General features: G+C 43.3%; 1 protein-coding gene across 4 annotated transcripts in view; it reads right to left on the reverse strand.

Moving 5' to 3' along the window:
* Positions 1-21,697, reverse strand: part of DAB1 (Dab, reelin signal transducer, homolog 1 (Drosophila)) — a 410,174-nt gene that overhangs the window by 40,175 nt on the left and 348,302 nt on the right. For 2 of the 4 annotated variants that reach the window (XM_006879732.1, XM_006879730.1), the window contains 3 exons: positions 10,518-10,568; positions 10,379-10,426; positions 1,629-1,691 (listed from right to left, as the gene is read on the reverse strand). In XM_006879732.1, the coding sequence (XP_006879794.1) occupies positions 1,629-1,691; positions 10,379-10,426; positions 10,518-10,568 (162 nt within the window). The remainder of the gene's footprint in view (positions 1-1,628; positions 1,692-10,378; positions 10,427-10,517; positions 10,569-21,697) is intronic. The other 2 variants (XM_006879731.1, XM_006879729.1) reach the window with 1 other exon arrangement.

Here is a 21,697-nt window from a genome sequence, read left to right on the forward strand (position 1 = left end):
TGCCTTGTGCTGAAACTCCAGTAAGGCTTGCTGCATGGATTGCTGGTGAAGGTGAGGGGTGGTGATGAGAAAAACGGGCAGATTTCTTCTGTTAATGCCCATTACCTGTTAACAGTAACCTTCTGGCTACAGAGAATACATTTGTTTGGTGCCATTAACATCCCTATATATATTTTTTCCCTTGGAATAGACTAGGGCAAGCAATTAATCCTGAAACCATGGCAATTAGACAAGGCCATTTTTAGACTAGCAGCTTGTGGGACGAATGGCATTGTTCTGAGGATTATTAAATACCCATTTGGGCTACGCTTGGGTTCAGGGCCAGAAATACAGCCATAAGCTGCTGTGTTAAGCAATTTTAAACATAAGTCAGCCCCACTCTGTCTTCCCCATGTGACCTTGGGTGAGTCACGTGCCTTCTCTGGGACTCAGTTTACTCATCTATAAAATGATGAGGATAGTGACAGAAGACCTTCTCAGATCTTTCCAGTTTCTGAGCCCTCCATTTCTTAGACTCCCCGTGTCCAGAATGAAACAGTTACCCCTGAGACAGAGAAGAAAACGAGACTGACTGAGGTATCCTGCTTCCCCGGAGGGGGCACGCGCCACTGTCCCCTCCCTCGCAGCTGCTGTGAGCATCAGGTGCTGGGAACAGGGCAGCTGTGCCTGGATTCCCTGGCGGCAGCTGTGGGCAGCGGGGTCTCGTGCCATCTGTCCTCAGTGGTAAGGTTACAGCCTTTTCTCTCTGAGGCACATCTCGCCAATGAACCATAGCTCCATGGCTTGGTCTGCACAATCGCAGAGCGCCCGGAGGAGCTGCCCCCTCCCCGCCGCTTCAGCTGGTGCAGCTGCGGCTGACTGCTCTCCGCCCACCTCCGGGAAAGGGCTGTGAGCCGGCCTCTTTTCTTTGCAGGGGCTGCAGGGTTGCCTTTGAATGCATGAGGCTCTCCAAGTGTTGGGATGCTATTCGGCTTTGGTTTGGAATCCGCTTTCTGCTTTTCATTTCCCAAAACAAGGCGACCCATAATTTTTGTCCCTTCTGTATGTTTGACCAAGGTGCCACGGCTAGAACCTGGGTTAGGAAGGGACAATTTTAAGAGAAGCTCAATGGGACCAAACCCTGTCCAGTGAAGCTAAGTGGAATGCTGGAAGGAGGGTGGTGGGAGAAATGAAGGTAGGAATGATGCAGGAAGGGCTGAAAGAGCAGGAGAGAAAATGCTGCCGTGACTGGGCTGCCCACCTGCTTACTGACAATGGCTCATCACACGTTGCTGTCCTGCACGTTTCTCCCACGCTCCTTGCAAGCAAAGGCCACATCTCATGCCCCTCAGTCCCCAGTGCCTTCAGTAACAGCAACATGCAAGAAGCAGCCGGTGATTGCTGAACATATGATTTCATTTCTTTCTTAACACAGTGGCAGAGATGATGATGACCTCTCTTCTTTTTAAGTAACAGAGAAAATACAGGCTGCGGATTGCTATTTAACTATCTCAAGACACACAGTTTCAAAGAGTCACAGCAGAAATGTGCTAGTTAGCCTCTTCAAGGCAACATCTATATTTTCTTTGTGCTGAGACCAAGGACAGACCAGAGGAGAAGGCAGGGCGTGGAAGGCAGTGCATACTTACAGGGGGAGAGGTTATATCAGGAGGGGTTGACATGTCCCCAAAAAGTTCTAATTGGGTCACAGCCTAGAAAAGACAACAAAGAGAATCACGTAAGCACGATGAAAGCAAATGTAGATGGACAATGCTTTAAGAATAGCCTCTCAAGAAATAAACCCAAATGGTTAGAACTATATGTCATGGTTCCAGAGACAACATTTCAGACGAGACCAGAATGAATCCTTCCTTCAATGTGTCTGTCCAGAGGTCTTTTCGGGCTGAGTCAAGGACATCAGCCCATTAGACACCTTCATGAGCTATCACAATAGCACTTTACACTTAGTTACCATCAAATGGCAGCAATAACCCAGGAGAAAAAGGAAAGGAAGTTGTCTCATTGCCCATTTTTCATTAGTGAGCATTCCAACACATCCAGAATGCCTCCCTGCATGAAGTACAGGAAGACATGACTTCACAGCCACTTCTCAGATGGCGCTCCCAGTGACAGTGACCATGAGAGTTGACAGTCATCAGCCCATTTTCACGGACAGAAAAACTGAGTCTCACAGATGTCTGATCAAGGTCACAGAGGCCAGGATGAAGAATTTTGCATGTGGAGCATGCAGCCTACTTGGCAGCCCCTCAAAGAGTCCATTTTTAGATAAAACATGTAGTTTGAGGGAGGAAAAATACCATTTAATATCAGGAAGGGCATCAAAAACAAGCCAGTAGATACACTATTAATCACTCCTGGGAACTCCATCTCTGCAGACACCGTATCATCTCTATCCCATCCATCATATGAGTGTCAGGGCAAGGCCAGCCATAGCAGCTCAAGAAACCCTTTAAGATATACTTAGAAATTAATCTGCATATACTTCCAGCTCCAGGGACTGTGGGGAGCCTATGGCCATGAACCAAATGGCCTGACTTAATTATGCGAAATCTATAATCACAGGCTTTGTGCAAACCTGTCCACCGAGGAAAACTACTGTAATTTCATCTTTAGATTTTTAAATGAGAGCTTCTAATTGGAGAGAGAGAGAGAAAAGCATCACTTAATAGAAGGGACAGGAGAGGCTGTCTTGCCCCACAGGGTCCTTGCTCTTAAATTCTGCTTTAACCAGGCCATGGCCGGGGCTTCATGATTCACACAAAGAAAGTAATGATATTTCCTACTGCTAAGTGTATGATCTCCAGGTGTTGAAGGGAGCAAAGCCACATTTGGGCATATGTTTGATATCTACTACTGACAACTTTCTGGGGACCTAGTGGTACATGGACTGCCAAGAAAACAAATAGGTTTGTCTTGGAGAGGGTGAAACCAAGTCTCTCCTTGGAGGCTAGGATTTTGAAGGTCTGCCTCACTTACTTTGGGTACGTGGCCAAGAGAGATTGGTCCTTGGAAAAGGACATCATACTCAGAAGGGAGGACGAACAGCTTAGGAGAGGAGACTCCAGATGAAATGGATTAACACAGTAACTGGGGCAATAGGGGTTGGTGTGTCAGAATGAGTGAGACTGGCTCAGGACAGGGAAGGGTTCAGAGCTGCTGTACATAGGGTTGCTATACATCACAGGCCACTCAATGGCACATAAAAACAATAACATACTATGACAGGTTTGGAAGCAGGAGTGGCATCCACTTTCTAAGCAACATGCCTGTGGAAACTCTACGAACTTTTGACAAATGTCAACAGTAGAGGGGTTTCAGGCCTTTTGTTCATAGAGTTGCTATGAGTCATGTTCGACTCGAAGGTGATCAACAACAGTGGTAAGGAGCTGTGCTACCAACCCCAAGGCACTTGACTTGAATCCACCAGCTGCTCTGCAGGAGAAAGATCCGCAATTTCCTCCTGTGCTATTCACAGCCTTTATAAACCTGCTGTAGAGCCAGCTCGGGGTTTGTTCTGATAGGACATCACACAACAACAACTCAGCACTAGAGGGAGTGCTGGTGGTCTAGTGGGTAAAGAGCTACACTACCAGCCCAAAGGCAGGAGGTTCTAATAAATTAGTTATGTCGTAAGAGAATGATGGATAATCTCCTTCCATGTGATTTACAGCCTCTGAAAACTCACTAGAGGGTCACATACGAGAGGATTCTGATTCAACAGGAATGAGTGAGTGAGTGCCCAGAGATAAAGTTCTTTCACTGCAGAGTGGAGATAAGAACTGCGGGAGGGGGTATGTGTAACAATAAAGGAATGAAAATGCAATTTTTCTGTAAACTTTTGTCAAAATCACAATTAAAAAATTACAAAAACTTGCTTTGCAAATTAACAGTCAATTAATAGCACAATTTTCTTTGAAGTATGGTGGTTATTGCTGTGTGTTATTGCGTTTATTCTGAATCATAGCAACCCTCATAACAGAGCAGAGCTGCCTGATAGGATTCCTTAAGCTGTAATTCTTATAGGAAAGCAGGGAGCTCTGGTGGCTTAGCGATAAGGAATTGTACTATTACTGCAAATGTAAGTGGTTCAGATCCACCAGGTGCTCTGAGGGAGAAAGACAGGCAATCTCCTGTGCAATTTCTTGCCTCTGAAAACCCTCTAGAGGTCAGCTACGGGCTGGTACATAACAACAACAATACTTACAGGGGCAGATTGATAGGTATTTTCTCCTGGGAAGCAACTGATGGGTTCAAACTACTGACTTTTTGGTTTGTAGAACACTGCTTAACCATTCCTAAAGTTAGGCTCATTCATTGCCACGGAGTGAGAAGTGACATAGAGCTGACCCTCCGGCATGTTTTCCAAGGCTGCAAATTACATGGGAGGAGTTACCCATCTTTCTCCCACGGAGGTGTGAGAGGATCCGAACTGCCATTCACTGCCTTTGAAAACTCTCTGAAGAGTCAGCTATAGGTTGGTTTTGGCTCGGTGGTACACAAAAACAACAACAATCCTTTAAAAAAACCAAAATCCAGGTAGGGGATGAAGGAAATGGGAAGGATCCAGGGGGCACTTGAAAAAACCAGGTAATGATGGGCAAGGTTCAATGATGATTAATTTTATAAAACATAATGCATGGGAATGATTGTATGAAGCATAATATGAATGAAGAATGGTGTGCGCTACAATCTATACGTCTGTATGAACTTTGTAAGTAAAACAGTATAAAAAAATCACAGGAATGAAGTTGTCAGGTCCTCCTGTAAACTTCCTTAATTGTCAAGAAAAAAAATAATAAAGTATATGCAGAGGTAGGCTGTGAACTGTTACTTTCAAATAAATGTTTGGGTTTGTTTTTTATTTTTAAAAAAAAAACCACGCCAAAACCACTGCTGTTAAATTCATCACAACTCATGGCAACACTTCATTGACTTTTCAAGGCCATAAATTTTACCAGAAAGATGCCATCTTTCTCTTGAAGAGCAGCTGGTAGATTTGAACTGTTAATACTTCAGTTAACAGTTCAAAAGATAACTAAGCCATTAAGGCTCCTAAAAACAACAACAAAAACCCCAAACCCACCGGGATCAAGAGGGTTCCTACTCATAGCAGCCCTCTATCGGTTTCCAAGGCTATACATCTTAATGAGAAGAGACTCTCTTTTTCTCTTAAAGGTGCTAGTAGAGTCAAACCATCAGAGATATGTAATATTTGGGTTATCAGCATAAATTGCTATGAATTGCACCATCAGAGCTCCTCTTAGGATCCGTTGTTGTTGTTGTCTACCGTAGAGTCAGAACTGACCCATAGCTGATCCTTGGGCAGGTTTTCAGAGGTAGTTAATTGCATGGGAGGAGACTGTCCATTCTTCTGCGGAGCCACTGGTGGCCTTGAACTACATGCCTTCGGGATGCAGTGCAGCTTCTGGTCACTAGAGCTCCTACAGCAGCCTATAAAAATATTCATTTCTTTCTCATCACTTAGAGGCTTGTATAGTGCTCAGTTTGGGGAAAATGATGATGAAAAACGCAAATTTCTAGCCAAAAGGGAGCTCAGGTCCTGCAGGGGCAACCCACTCCAAGCCCCAAATCAAACTATTTGCAATGAGGTTGATTTCAACTCATAGACACCTCCTATGTGTCAGAGAAGGATGATGTTTCAGAGGGTTTTCAACAACTCCTTATTTAGAAGAAGACTGCCTCGACATTTCTCTGAGGTGAGTCTCCAATCCTTTGGTTAATAGCCAAGTGCATGAACTGTCTTCATCACCACTTTGAGGCAATCCAAATATTTTGAATGAAGTGGCAGGAAAGATAGCATTGTTCTCTCTGAGGCGCTCTGAAAAGAAGGAGGAAGGAGGCTGCTGTTGAGGATAAGTTCCTGGTGGCTTTTCCAAAGGAAACGGTTGATCTAAATCAAGAAGGAGACTTGCCCAGGAAACAAAGAAAAGGTGCAACCCTGGCAGATCAAACAACATGAACAAAAGGCTAGAGGCTCGTAACAGCATCGGTAACACAAGGACTAAAGTGCCCAAAGTTGTCATGGACTCAATTTCTTGGCAATCCACTCTGTGTAGAGCAGAACTGCTCAAAAGGGTTTTCAAAGGTGGAATCTTTCAGAGCCAAATTCATAGGCCTTTCTTCTGAGGTGTTTCCAAGAGGATTTGAACCGTCAATCCTTTGGTTGGTAGTTGAGAGCTTAACCATTTGCACCACCCAGAGATTAAAGCATGGATGGATATGAGATTGTTGAGAACTTTAGCTTGCTTGGTTCTATAATCAACACTCTTGGCACCAGCACTCAGGAAATCAAAAGATGAATTGCATTGGTAAAGTCTGCTGTCAGGGACCTCTTTAGAGCAATGATGTCAGTCTGGAAACTAAGGAGTGCCTGATGCAGGCCATGACCTTTGCAATTACTTGTTACGCATCAGAGGGCTGGACAGTAACTAAGGATGACAGAAGGATCGATGCCTTTGAGTTATGATGCTGAAGAAGAGTTGTGAACATATTGAGGACAAACAGGTCTGTCCCAGAGAGGGTGAAACCAGGCTGCTCCCTAGAAGCAAGGGTTTTGAAGTCCTGTCTGAAATACTTCGGGCAAGGGGGACCAGCCCTTGGAGAGGGACATCATGCTTCGAAGGGTGGAAGGACAGCACAGGAATGGAAGACCAGGGTGAGATGGACTGACTCAGGGACTGCAGAAATGGGATTAGGTCAATCAGAGAAGATGAAAATGGCGCAGGATAGGGCAGGTTTCAGAGCTAATGTACACAGAGTCATTATGAATCACAGGCGACTCGATGGCATAAAATAAAAACAAACAACGTGTGGGGATATGAACAATTCAGTGTTGCCAATGTGGACGGAGGGAGATGGCAGACACGGCGGGCAGGGGCAAACTCAGGGTGCAACTAGTGTGTGAGTGCACATTTTTTCCCTGCCACTGTATTATCAACTAATTGTTATCTCATTGATAAGAGTATAGCCCCTCAATGGTAATGAGGTGGCCAGCCTTCAGGTGCTCTTGTCAAATCAGCTGACCCCTAACTCTGTGATTTTCTTAGGTTAAGCTTCTTCAGCATGTTAACTATGGCTTCTACCAACAAGGTCGTCTGATGTGACTTGGTGAGACTACAGCAGTCCTTTAAAGCTGCTCCCAAATTCATGAAAGGAATAATTCTATTTAATCAATTCAAATAAAGCTCCAGGGCTTTCTTGTGATTGGAACTCAACGCTTTTTAAAATGGCCCACGACTATTTTCAGTGTTAGGAAAATATTAAAATGAAGTTAATAATTAAGTCATACAATTTACATTTCAAATGTGTGAACTCATGGCACACTTTTACTAACATCATAAATATAATTTATTGGCTAATTTTCTCCTTAAGTACAACTTTTAAAATAACCTTCATTCTTGAGATACAGACTTTCCTCCTGCCAGAAGATTTTCACTCAAGGATTAAACGAGAAAAGCATGCAGAGGCATAAAACATAGATTGTTACTTCATTCCATTGGATTTGCTTGAGTTAATTAAATTTTACAGGAAAAAAAGAGGTTCCTAGGCCATAAAATTAAAAATAATTCTAATAACCATATGTGATTGAGAATCAGGAATACCATCTACTTGCACAGTCTGTCCCCCTCCCCCTCTGCTAGCCTTGATCCTTTTATTTGTAACCTAATAAACTATGCTCCTTCTGATAATATTGTTGTAATTAATCACTTTAAATACCTCAAGAGAGTAAAACTAACAATTCATACTTGTAAAACACTTTATAGTTTACAATTCACTTGCAAATACATTATCATCATGTTTGACACTCAGAGAGCCTCGAAGGGTGGTAGCACAGGCATTACTCTTATGGCCTACACTTTACAGAGGAATTAAGTGAGGCCCAGTAATGAGTGGTCAGCTCAAAGACATCTGAGACTTGACCCACAGGCTAACCAGCATCTTGTTTACCCAGAGATCACCTGACAAAATCCAAAGCTCTGCTTCCATCGAACCAGAGATAGATTCCGAATCCACAATGCATGCTCTTCTAAAGCTCAAGACAGCCACTCGCCCAAGAGTAAACCATTCATTGATGACATTTCAAATGCCTTCAGGTAGGAAGAGGTGCAGGCAGTGTTGTTATATGCAGTTGAACTGACTACGGCATCTGACCCTTGCCCTTAGCTAGTCAATCTAAGTCTGTGACCCACCTGTCCAACCAACTATCTCTGACACACTTGATCACACTGCCATTTTCACTGTGTCATTCCCTCTCATAGGTGGCTTATTATGTTCTCTCTATACATCTCTGGTTGTCTGTAAGGTTTTTTCTAAGGAATCAGTCCTTAGAGACATCATGCTGGGAAAGGTAGCAGGTCAGCAAAAGAGAGGAAGACCCTCAACGAGGTGGACTGATGTAGTGACAACCAGGATGGCTGGAGCTGACAGAGATGGTAAAGATGGTGTAGGACAGACTAAGGTTCTCATCTGTCATTCTCAGGGCTGTCATGAACTGTAGCTAGATGGCACCTAACAACAGAAGGTCCCTGGGTATTTTGTAGGAGCAAACAGAGTGGCGCTGGAAGCTGTCCACACTAGGAAGGTGATGAAAACAGCCCCAGACTGAGGCTGGAAGCTCCTCTGTATCACCACCAGCCATTCCTCCTCCTTCCCAGCCATCCTCTGATCTGAACAAGTGACGAAATCCAAACCCCACGGCCAGTGAACTGAGTCAGTTGTAGTGAACCTATTAGGGACCCGACTGCTCATCTTCGTCCTGTGGGGTGGCTGCTGTGTTTGAACTGCTGGCTTGTTGGTTAGCAGCCAGACAACTTATGCTTTATGCCACACTTGAAATTGACAGTTGCCCCCAAATATCTGGATTCCTGAATAACTGGCATTTCAAGCTTAGTATTTTTGCCTTTCCTTCAAATCACCAGCTGCCCCCTCAACTGACTGCTGTGCAGTCCAAACCGACTCACAGTTGACTCTCCAAAGACTATTTGGAGGCTGCAAATTGCATGGGAGGAGACTGTCCATCTTTCTCCCTTGGAACCACTACTGATGGATTTGAACTGCCTACCTTTAGGTCTGAAATGCAGCCCCTTATTCAGTGGGCCACCAGAGCTCCCTTCAGAATATATAACAGGAATTCCTTGACCTCCATCCCGTAGAAGTGCTTCTTATAGCAATTTGCACCCACCCCAGTGTCCACATCCCACTATGACATTCCTAGAACTACGGTTTTCACCCTCAGGTGACTGAAGTAATCTGGGGAAATCTTTTAAAATCATTGAAGCCTGGGTACAGCCTAGACATGGGACTTAATAGCTCTCCAGGTGAACTGAATTTGCAGCCAAGATTAAGGACCACTGTCTTACCCACTGGTGTCAAGTTGATACTGACTCAGTGCAAACTCACATTAACCCTGAAGGTCAGAGGAGAATTGCACCATAGGGTTCTAAAGCTCAAATCTTTAGGGAAGGGAGCTCTGGTGGGGTAGTCTGTAGGGCACGACACTATGAACTCAAAAGCGGTGCTTTTCTGGTGCTTCAGATTTACTAGCGGATCTTAGAGAGAAAGAAGTGTTCTCTCCTCCTGGGCAATTTACAGCTTCCCAAAACTGCAGGGTCACTGGAGGGTCAGCAATGAGATAGTTTAGATTTGACTACAGTGACTGTGAATCTGAGTCGTGAGGGACACAGACTGTCACATATCTTTCTCCCACCAAGAAGATAGTGGGGACAAACCACCAACCTTTTAGTTAGCAGCCATGCATGTTAACTGCTGTGCTACCAATGCTCCTATCACTCTCCCAGGGGCACTCTGTACTTCTCCATGGCCATGCTATTTGCTGGCCTGTGACTCAACCAATCTAAATAGAAACTACCACATCCATTTCAGGGCATCTGAAATGAATAAGAATCTTTGCTTGGTTTACTCACTAATAGCACACTTAACCTACCCTGTGTACATGTTCGATTTCTTACAGAACTATGATGAACTATCCAAGTCGATTCTATTTTATCCCATTCATTCCATGCTACACTGCGGGCTCCTTGATGAAAGAGGTTGGATCATCCTTTCTACTCATTTTCCAGCATCTATCAGAATGCCCGGAACATACCATGGGCTTAGAAAATACTTGTTGATGTAATGAAATGTTGGTAATATTTTTCCAGGACACAAACACACACACAAGTATACAGGTATTCTTACTATGTTCCCTCCCTGTGGGGTCCAGCAATAGACCTCGTATAAAATGCGTGTCTCTGGGACAGAGCAAGTCCGTGTCATCCATGAACACTGAATGAAGAAGTTATGGAATACACAAGAATGAGGAGAAGACCCTCATTCAACAAGAACCTTTAGACCTTACCTTTGTTGCCTCAAGAACCTCATCAAAGTCCAGCAGCAGCCTTCTGTTCTGTAACCACAATGCATGACACATGAGCATGGGATGAATGATGGGATAATGACATGAAACAGTTAAACAGACTGGATCCCTGCATCCTTACCGGGGTAGCCGCAGCAAACCGTTCTTCAAAATCTTCAAATGCATGGCCGTTCTGAAAGTGGAAGGGATGATGAATGAGGATGAAGTGAGTGACACACAAATGGCATGGATTTATGAGTTTAATGATGATGGTATCTATGGTTTACTCTCCTGCCGTCTCAGGAGGTGGGAGCTATTGGCAGCGCACTGTGAAAACCCTGGAGGACATCTCTAACACAAGCAGATGATAAAACACAAGCTGGTTAAGAACCACAGTCATGGAGAAGGTCTAAGTTTAAAGTCCATACTCCTGACAATACAGACATGACTGGACCAGTCCCACCAGTGGATACAGACAAGAGCATGCATTTACACGGGTATTTGCCTTTAAACAGGACAAGCGATGTTATTGAGTGCTTTAGCCAAACTTAATTCTTGGTGCAGCCTCTGAGTAGCTAGTTTTGTCTGCGCTTCTCGCATGCTGTCTCCACTTCATATGTCCTTAACTCTAGCTCTGTAAAATCTTGAAGCCTAGCAAATTCTTCAAAATATCATTTAAAAGCCACCTCTTTCAAGCAGCTTTCCTTGATACCCTGAGATAGAAACTGTTCTCTGAGGTTCCTTAATACATTATCTGTGCCTGTAAAACTATGAGTTTCCCGAAGCAGGGACTCGTCTTATCTATTTATGAATTCTCAGTAGCCCAGAGTTCCTGGCACACAGGAGGTGCTCAAACATATATAAATCAATGCATAATTTAAAACTAGCTGGTACGTGGCCAAATCCAAATGTCCTGTTAATTTTTAATTTTATTGTTTATATCACTACACACACACACACACACACACACACACACACACACACAAGTGTGTGACTAAAAATGTTATATACATACACATACAGAGAGATCATGTGTTGATCTCTCTGGATGATTTCCAAGAAGTGTGACAATAATATAACTCTGTTAATATTGACATTAAAATAGAGTTATGCATGAATATAAATAATTAAGTCACTACTTAATTTTGAGGAGAGCTCCCCTTTGGCAATGGAGAAGTGGGAAAACTATTGTCCATAGCTACATGCCAGTCCTAATGTGCAAGGAACCACTTTCACCCTGTCCATAAAAAAGATGACTGCTCCTTCACCTCAATCCCAGTTACAGAGGTGCAGGGCAGGAGAATGCACTGTGCAATGGCAGTGGAGCCTTCAGGCCAACCACCAATGACCCCCGTCATCAGCTACCTTCTCTCCTTGGCACTGGTTCCCCATTCGTCAACTCTGACTAAGAGGAGAAGCCACCACATCAAGTGGCCACGTAAATTATTACTATTATTTGGCCAGCGGTGGGGAGACAATATTAGTGTAAGTGATCCTGTAATCTATGGTGTGGCCTAAAAGGTTAAGGTTATGTCGCTACATCCTTTATAAACCTACACACTTCTGGGGATTTATGGCACAGCCCCTACCAACTAGCTCTGGGTCATAACTTTTAATAAAAACATTTTTTAGTGTCCAAAATCTCATTACATCTGTCCAATATAAAAAAGCAAATGGCTCCAGAGCATGATGGATGAATTAAATAAATTTGAAAAACAGCCTGTGGTGGAGCCTCATAAAACCCCCACCCTGTTGTATATAATGAAAATGTGGGAGGATAACCAGCATCAGCGTGGGCCTGTCACTTTTCTAGTGACGGAAGAGGTGGCCCTCGGTGAGGTGTGGAGCTGAGACCTAATACTGAGGCAGGTTCTGTGATTTCACTGAAGCTAGCTGGGCCTGGGAAGGTGAGCAAATGCATCTCTTTGATCCTGGCTATGCCACTGGTCCTTGTGAACCTGGACAAATTCATTAACCTCTCTAAAGCAAGAGTAGTAAAGAGGAAAGCATCTCAGGCTTACTGAGGGGAGTAAAGCCAAGTCAGGAGGGGTATTTGGCATAGAAGAGATGATCAAGAAATAGCTCTTTATTTCACTTTTAGTCAGAATGCTCTCATAACTGACAGTCCGGTGGGTTTTCAGAGCTGGATGGTCCAATCTTTCTCCTTTGGAGTCTTGGGCGGATTTGTACTGCCAGAGAGGTACTATGTTTGGGGTAACAGTCCAAGTCCCTACAGCCTGGGCCACCTGAGCTCCTTCAAAAAACAGTAGTTGTTATTCACTCTCCCCAACGTCATGCTCTTGACTCACTTTAGGAATGCGTGCGCGCTCACACACACATACACTCACTCACACTCACTTTTTTTAAATGTTAGAGAACAATCAAAATGTGAGACGTCAGGATAAAAAGATGACGAAGACAGAAAAGTCTAGCCTGTGTCACCTTTAAAAACTACTCACACCAAGAGAACTCAGGCCAGGACCTGTGTCAAAGGAGGCTCTGAGTCTTCTTGGACTTCCCTGAACCAGTCCTGACCCCTGAAATGATTTCTGTAAAAACAATAGTCAAATATAAATAGCAGAATGCGTGCCAGTATATCCATGTCAAATGCACAAAGCTGTGATGTTAATTACATTTAAAGTGTTGTGTAACCATCACTATCGTCCATGTCCAGACGTTCTTCACCAGCCTCAATGGAAACTCGCTACCCTTCAGCAACAACTCACCATTTTCTCTCCCCATCACTGATGAAGTTTTGTCCCTACATTTCCTGTTCTTGATATTTTATGCAAGTGAAACCACACAGTAGTCATCTGCTAAGATTGACTTATTTCACTTAGCATACATTTTTTAAGTTCATCCATGTGATAAACCAGCATCAGAACTTTATGGCTTGGTTACGGCTGCAACTATTTTTTACTTCACCTTCTCCTTCTAGTCTCTTCCCTGGCTTCTCCTTGTCTGGAGCACATTTGTCTACCATCCTCTTCCCATGTGTATCTATTGGATCTGATGCTTGATGTTGACCATGTTCTCACAAGGGCCCAGGCAGTTCTTAGAGCTCCTGCCTCCTGTGTCTGGGGCAACCTGGACGTAATGATAACCTTGTAGACTTTACATTCTGTCAGTGGGAAGGTCCTTCTCTCACAGTGCTTCTCCCAGGTTGCCTTTCATGGACGGAGCCAGAAAACCACTCTTTTATCTCCCTATTCCCCAAGTCTTGCTTTATTCATAGTTACCACAAGAATTTAAGTTCCTCCATCTTCAAACCCTTTTTACCCTAAGAGTTGTATTTTTCATATTTACAATCATAGCACCTATACAGATTAGTATTTTGCTTTCAGACCCTCAAAATGATATCAAACGTCCTCTCTCCTTACTGAAGTCTCCAGTGAGAGAATGGGAAGGTATCGTTTCAGTAAAAAACAAAACAAACCCCTTTTCTTAGATTGGATGTTTTGACCTGCATCTCCATTAAGATATTGAAAACAGATTATTGCAGGATGTTTAGCTTCCTATAATCTCTCTCTTTGAAGTGGAAGAGGAGACACAGAGAGCACTCTTGCCCCCAACCTGAGTTAAGGGCACTATTCAGACCAGATTTATGTGACTACTGCTGCAGAAGGGATGGTAGATGAGAAGACTGGGTGCAACTGTAAGGCAGGATGAGAACTTCCTCAAGGTTGCCAAATTGCACACTGGTTTCACCTCTGGCTGCCTAACACAATGACCGGGGGTGACTTTTTTTAAAAACGCAAAAACCTGACCCCTGAGTGCCACCCTCAGAGATGTGGATTTAATTTGTCTAGGATGGGGCCCTGCCCTCACAAGCTTTTCAAAGCTCCCCAGGTGACTAAAACATGCAGTTTAAAGAATCACTGCACTACGTAATGGACTCTGTAGGAATAATTAGTAAAAGTGCAACAGGGAAAATAGAAGGCATCTTGATTGATTACCTAATTGATTAATTAATGTCTTCAGCAAACATTCACTGGGTACTTCCCACATGCCATGCCCTGGCTAAACACTGAAGACACAAAGATGAATAATACATGGTCCCTGCTCTCTCCGGAAGTTCGAAGTCCAGCCACTATGCATAATTAGTCTAGCAGGTGGGGGTGTGACTAGAGTGGGGCAGGGGGAACACAAGGCTTCTAAATCTAAACTCAGAACTCAGACCACGCTTCAAAGGAAGGAATTCAATTATCCATTTAGAAGGCTCTAGAGAGATGAATTAACTTAAATGATTTATAACTGCACCAAGGTGGGTACTGTTAAAGATACCTAGTGATTCCTGGGATTTGAATGCATATTCCTTTCATTCAAGGAAGATATATGCTAATGGAGACTAATTCTTTGAGGGTCTCTAGCAGTTCATGCTCTTTTACCTTCAGCCAAGGGCAAACAGCCACTTTCCTACTTCTTGACAGAGAAAAGTAGGAAAATCTTCTGGCAACTGAAGAACACTGGTGGTGGGGACGATGGAGAACAGAAGCTGTGATGTTAATAATGGAGTTGTGTCTGGATTAGGGTTGTCCAACAGAGCGCTCTGTAATGATGGAAAAGTTATCTAATAATAGCAGTCACGTGCCACATGTCAGTTGAATGCTTGACATACATCCAGTATGACTGAGGAAATAAAACTTTTTAAATTTTATTTATTTTAATTTACTTAAACAGTCACATATGGCTACTGACAACTGCACTGGATTGAACAGCTGTAAATAATATATATTTCAAGAATGCAAAACTTCTGGTTGACAGAGTACTTCTTAAATGTAAGACATATTTCTTCCTTCTAGCTTTTATTCTTTTCAGAAAAACATCCTCCATGTGCACTGACTGGGAAATTTCTGAGGAATAATTGAACTCTTTGCTCTATCTAGATGTTGTTGTTGTTGTTAAGTACCATTGAATCGTAGACGACTCACTGCGACCGTATGAATGAAAGACCTGAACACTTGAGTAACTTTCATCATTTCTTCAAGTTCATTGAGTTTCCGGAGGCAAGCTATCTAAGAAGTGAATGCCACTCCTGCAGACATTATTATGAAGTGAAATTTAGTTCACAAAGTCAGCAAACTCTCTTTCTTGATTATCTAGATTTCTGTATTACCTGAGGTAAGATTCACTTTTTCTAGTGGCTATATATGGAGTTATGCAGATAACTGAAAAGAGGAATAGAGCAACGGTGATTAATTATATAGTATAAGGTATATTAATGATTGTATTAAAATTACATGTATGAAAATGATGTATATGAATGATTATATGTAAAGCAATTTTTTTTTAAAAAAGTCACTCATGGGGTAAGGAAGGGTAGCTGTTGCTAAGCAATCTGACCCTGCTTCTTGATCTTTGACCTTTGAGCTACTGTCATGCTAGCACTTGAAATTACTGGGCAAACTAAGGGGAGAAATTGGATTTTTGGGGGAGGTGTAAGAGAGATGAAAAAGATGTTGGAAACATTAACGTTCAGTTCAGGTTCTTGTTCCCTCATTTACATTTCCTGGAATCCATTTCTTCATTAGTCTGAGCCTTGATATTTTTTTCTTCTTCTGTGAAATAAGGATAATACCTACAATATGAGTTTATTTAGAAGAAGAGATGAAGTGGTTGATATCTGTGAAAATGCATAGCACAGCAACTGGCAGAGTAAAATCTCCAAAGTATGTCAATCTCTTTTTGTAAATTATGAAGGAAAGGAACTGTGAAAGAAAGAGAAGAGGTGGGGAAAGGAGGGGAGGGAAGGGGGGATGGGAAGAGAAGAGAGGAAAAGGGAGGAAGGAGAAGAGACAGGAAGGAAGGAGAGAGAAAGGGTGGGAAGGGGAGGGAAGAAGGGAAGAACAAACCACTGGGTTATCTGCCTTGCAGATGATGGTATGTCCGAGGTATTTCCCATGACAAAGTTTAGGGGTTACTGGTCACTGACTGGTGTTATAAATGAGATAATTCACATTCAGCCTCTAGTGTATCATGTCTGGTTTGGAACTTGGGCTACCAGCTACTGCTAGTGTTGCCTCTATGACTAGCCACTTAGTTTCCAAGCCTGTCTAAAGGAATCAGGAACTGGAAGCAGTGGTTATTTTGCTGATCGCAGTAGCAGTGGTGGTTAGATTTGATGGTTGCAATGTTTCTGTCATAAAGATAGTGAATATTGCTCACAAAGAGACAAATGAAGTCACAGCTCTTCCTGTGGGCATGGAGGCAGGGATGGCAATACAGCATGAACAACAGCAACACCAAAACAGTTACAAGGAATGCTCCCTCACAGGAAATGATCACGGACAAAGAGAAGCCCCTTCCCTGGCTGCTACACTGTGCTCTCAACATATAATCCCATTGCAAAGATATTATATTTGACCAGAATCGTTTCAGAATGTAGTGGTCCCTGCATGGTACAAACAGGTAGACGCAAACAGGTGAGAGGCTGCTAATAGAAAGGCTGGAAGTTTGAGTCTGCCCTGAGAGGCCTTGAAAAAGATCTAGTGATCTGCTTCTGATAGGTCACAGCCAGGAACCCACTGTGATGCGTTATTCACCTCTAATGGACTCACAATCAACCAGAATCAATGGCTACTAGTTCCTGCCCACAGAGTCCTCACCAGGGGAAAAGGTAGGCTGCAAGATGTTTCCTTAAAACAAACAGTCCTGTATAGACATGATCGTACAGGAGAACAAACAAAGCAGTATAAGGAAATGCTTTCACAATTACTTGTTTTTAATCATCCTTCCCTTTCTCTTTTCAACTTTTAATAATCTATTATTCCTTTTCCACACTTGCAAAAATTCAAGGAGGTTTTTTTCCAAACTCTTAACAAGGTTTGGCATCGGTTCAGTACTTTGAAGAGGGAGTGAATTAGAATCACACTAATGTGAAATTGGCTCCTGTCAGCAGGATGACAGGCGCAGCACACATGTTTGGAAGGAGAGCAGGAGAAATTGCTCAGAGAGGCACTCGGCCCTCTTTCTGCTGCTGTGTGTCTCTCAGAGAGGCGACCACTGTGGTCCAGATGGCATTCAAACAGTAACAAGAAATATTGGATGGAGGGGAAACCAAGCGAGAGGAGCAGAGAGGCTCAGGCTGGGTGAGGGGCACACCAGAGGAAACCGAAATGGAGAGATGTCACAGCAAAGGGGAAAAAAAAAAGAAAGAACCAGTCAGGAGGGCTTCGCCGGCTGCTCTGACAGCCGCTGAGTGCAAAACATTTTCTTTTTCTTCTCTGGAGGAATGCCGTTTTTATCCTGCTCAGGAGTTTATTTGCCCATTTGCTTCTTGCTTTTTAGACTCAGTCTTCTAGATAGCCTCTTATTAATGAACTAATTTCTGGATGCCCACTACATGCAGAGCACTACGATCCCCCCCTCCCCAAAGAGGATGAGAAGTCACCCCTTTTCTGGGCTGTGGCAGTGAAATTGGGGGAACTGATGAACACTCATCCAAGTCAGGGTGTGAAGAGTGTCACAGTAAGAGGACCGACCATCTGAACATCATCAGGAAGCAGGCACTATTTTCTCTGTTGCGGTGCCATTCGCAGGGCTGAATGTGAATCACAGCCTTACCAAAGTGCAGAATGAGAATAAAAATGAGGTATTAAGAATTTGACTAGTTTTCCCACTGCTTCAATTTTTCATGACTACAAATTGGGGAACTGTCTACTTCAGAAAATTATGTGGAAGGCTGAAAGGGTCAAGTTTGTAGAAACAGCGTAGTAGGTACATGACACACAGTCAGACCTCCGTCAGAGTCGGCTGAATTGTGTTGAATGAGGAGCCCACAGCCCAGTGGAATGTCCTGAGACACACACTGGCTTTGTAGCACCTGTGCGCTAGCACTTTGAACTAGTTGATGAATTGCAGAGCAGCAAAGCTAGATGGAACTCTAACCCACGGTCGTTGTTGAGTCCAACCCGTAGTGGGTCTATAGGGCAGAGTGGCCCAAACCCAAACCCACTAATATCAAGTCGATTAGGGCTCCTTCTGACCCTCCAAAGAGTTTTGGAGGCTCTCAGTCTGTACAGGAAGAGACCACTCATTTTTTGCCCGTTGAGCATCTGGTGGAGTCAAACTGTCGCCCATTAAGTTAGCAGTACACTAGAACTTCCTGCAGGGTGGAGATGAACTGCCCAATTGAATTAACAAGGCTGTAAATCGATACAGGAGCAGGCTACCTCATCATTCCCCCATAGAGTGGCTATTGAGATTTCAATTAGCAGGCAAGTGTTTAAACCACTGCATCACCAAGACACCTAGATATCCTACTAATATATATATTATATATTATATGTAATATATTATATATATTACATATATGTATATTATATGTAATATATATTTTATATATATATATATATCACACACACATGAATTGTGGGAGTTGGAGAAGAGTTCGGAATAGCTCATGGACCCCCAAAGAATAGACAGATCTTAGAAAAAGGGCAGCTACAGTGCATCTTGGAGGCAAAGCTTTCTTTCCCATACTTGGGGCATTTACCTAGGGAAGGCTATTCCTTGGAAAAGGGTATCACACTTGAAAATGAGAGTCAGCCAAAGAAAGGAAGATCCTCAATGAGATGGACTGACACACCGACTGCAACAGCTCCGGGCTGTGTCTGAGATGATGAGGATGGCTTAGGACAGGCCAGGGTTCAGAACTGTGTCACTGTGAGTCATCCTTGATTCAAGAGCACCTAACAGCAACCTCTGTGTGGATGCACACATGTAAGTGCACATACACACACAGTTTCTCTCATTTTTAAAGTATTTAACTCACTGTTGCTGAGTCAGAAAGAAAACCTCGTATCTCAACTTCCAGTCGGTTTTCAGAAGCTGAAAGGGAGGAGACTGCCCATCTTTCACCCACGGAGCAGCCGGTAGATTTGAACTGCGTACCTTGGGACTGACAGTGCAACTCCCTACCCACTAGACCACCAGAGCTCCCTCTATAATTTCACGTCATCAACTCACTTTAATTCTTATAACAAATTTAGGTTGCTATTTCTAGCTTCCTTTTCAGGTTGATAAGGAAAGGGAGGCACTGAAGGCTTAATTAAGTTTACTCAAGGTCACAAAGTTAGTAAATGGCCAATCAAGAATGTCCATCAAAGTGGGTTAGTTTTAGAACTTGTGCCCTTAACCAGTATGCTCAAGTGAAGCAGCAAAATGTGTAAGAGCACATGTGTTTTAAGACAGAAGTAAGCTGTCAGGGTCTGGAAAGACTGTATCCACCTCAATCTTCTCTGGAGCATGATGGCCACGCCACACTGGGAGCGTTAGAATTTCCTTGGTGACTGTGGAAACCAACCGGTAAATCTCTAGAGAGATAGGACTATGAAATGGAAATGTCCAATATAGGGAAGGGGAGCAGAGTATCGGTCTGTAGCGTACAATGACAGGAAAGAAGACTACCAGGAATAAGGACAGCACCGCCATGCAGGAGAGAAACATGATGACGTGGTGACAGGATCATATATAGGTAGGAAATGTGATGCCAAGGGAAGAACATGCTGTCAAAAGTCAAAATGTCACCTCTACATGAAACATTCGTTACGCCCAAGTAGAGAAGGGCTTATCCTTCACAACCAAGCTCCAGTTTCCTCTGCCCTTAGCAACACAACCTCAAGTTTTGTATCCATAAAATGGAGAAGATAATGGTTGTCAAGGTAATTAAACTAGATCAACTGAGTTAAGAATCTGTTATCACTTGGGAGCATTATATATACACGCTGATATAAATGTCCCCAAGCCTTACCAGAATGGATTAGATTGTGTGTCCTGGAAAGGTGTACTGAAGTCGTGCTTATAATCTTTTGGTAAGAATGCTTTGTTATTTAATGAAGTCTTACTAGAGTGTAGTAGTAGTAGTTGCTGTTGTTGTGTGATGATGTCAATTTAAAGACTAAGGTCCATCTGACTCAGGCCATGGTTTTCACAATTGCTTGCTGTGCATCAGAGATCTGGACAATGACAAGGATGACAGAAGAACTGATGCCTTTGAGTTGTGGTGCTGAAGCAGGGTACTGAACACAGTGTGGACCACCAAGAGAACAAACAGGTTTGTCCTGGAGAATGTGAAACCACGGTGTTCCGTGGAAGCAAGGATGTTCAAACTCCATCTCCATTACCAGAGTGGAGTGAGTTTTAAACCTAATCACTTCTGAGTTACAAAAGTAGCACAACAAACCCAGAGAGATACATGAGAAAGAGACTCTTCCTTTGAGTGGGACCTTTGGGATGACCATGGAGACAAGATGTGTAGAAAGCTAACACAGGGATTGGCCACCTTTACCTTTTTAACAGATATAAAGTCATAGGTGATCTCACTACTTTCATATTAAGACAGAACCAGAGTGCAGTGCGTCCTCTGGACTTACACAGATAACTAACACCAGGGTGATGGTGCAAGAGGGCAAGAGGATTAAGCAACTGTGAGATGGCAGCAGTGGCAAATAGTCAGAGACTAGTGCGATATAGTCTGGAGCTTCGAATCCACCAGCTGCTCCATGATACAAAGCTGGGCAGTCTCCTCCCATGTAATTAACTACCTCTGAAAACCTGCTGGAGGGTCAATTATGGGTTGATTCTTACTTTGTGGTACACAACAACAGGATGAGACAAAGTCATGGGATCCCAGCCAAGCAAAGACTTGCCAAGCCACAGTCAAGATCTTCAGATCTAGGCTTGCTGGCAGATCTAGATTAAGGTTGGGATGTAACTGACAGAGCTGAAAACAGAAGCCAAGGTCATAAGGTTAAGAGCCACAGAGGTCTGCCTTCAGGCATGTCTGGGAAGAGGCTGTCCTGAATGAAGCTGCTGCATTCTAAATGTTTCCATACATGAACTGTAACTTCTTACCTCCCTAGTAATCGCCACTATCCTGGATACGGTTTGAGAATTTTATCGGCTTATTGTAACAAATTATTGAACCCAGCAGAAAGTATTAAATATTGTAGGAAGTACAGGTGGTGTCAGAATTGTTTGAAGTATGTGGGGCTTGTCTGACCTCAGGAATTAGCTCTGTGATGTTTAGAGCTGTTGGTAAGTGTTCTTCCTCCTTGTGAGTTTAGCGGAGGTCAGACCTTGTCTCCGCACTGTTTTTACATGAAGTCATCGCGAAAGCAAGAAAGTCGTGCATCCTTTCTGGTGGAGCTACTACAAATTTTTTTTCCTGTTCCCCATGATCATTCATTTATCTTTCTATTTTTTTTTAAAGACTAGAGTTTGTTCATTATTCTTTTGCAACTACTAATAACGGCAGTTAGGGAGAAAGAAAACCCTCAACACGATGATTTATCCAGAATAGCGGGATTACTGTACAAAGAG

The sequence above is a fragment of the Elephantulus edwardii genome, unplaced genomic scaffold, assembly GCF_000299155.1.
Source record: "Elephantulus edwardii isolate Elephantulus edwardi_28Jun2011 unplaced genomic scaffold, EleEdw1.0 scaffold00005, whole genome shotgun sequence".
In the NCBI taxonomy this organism is placed as follows: Eukaryota; Metazoa; Chordata; class Mammalia; order Macroscelidea; family Macroscelididae; genus Elephantulus; species Elephantulus edwardii.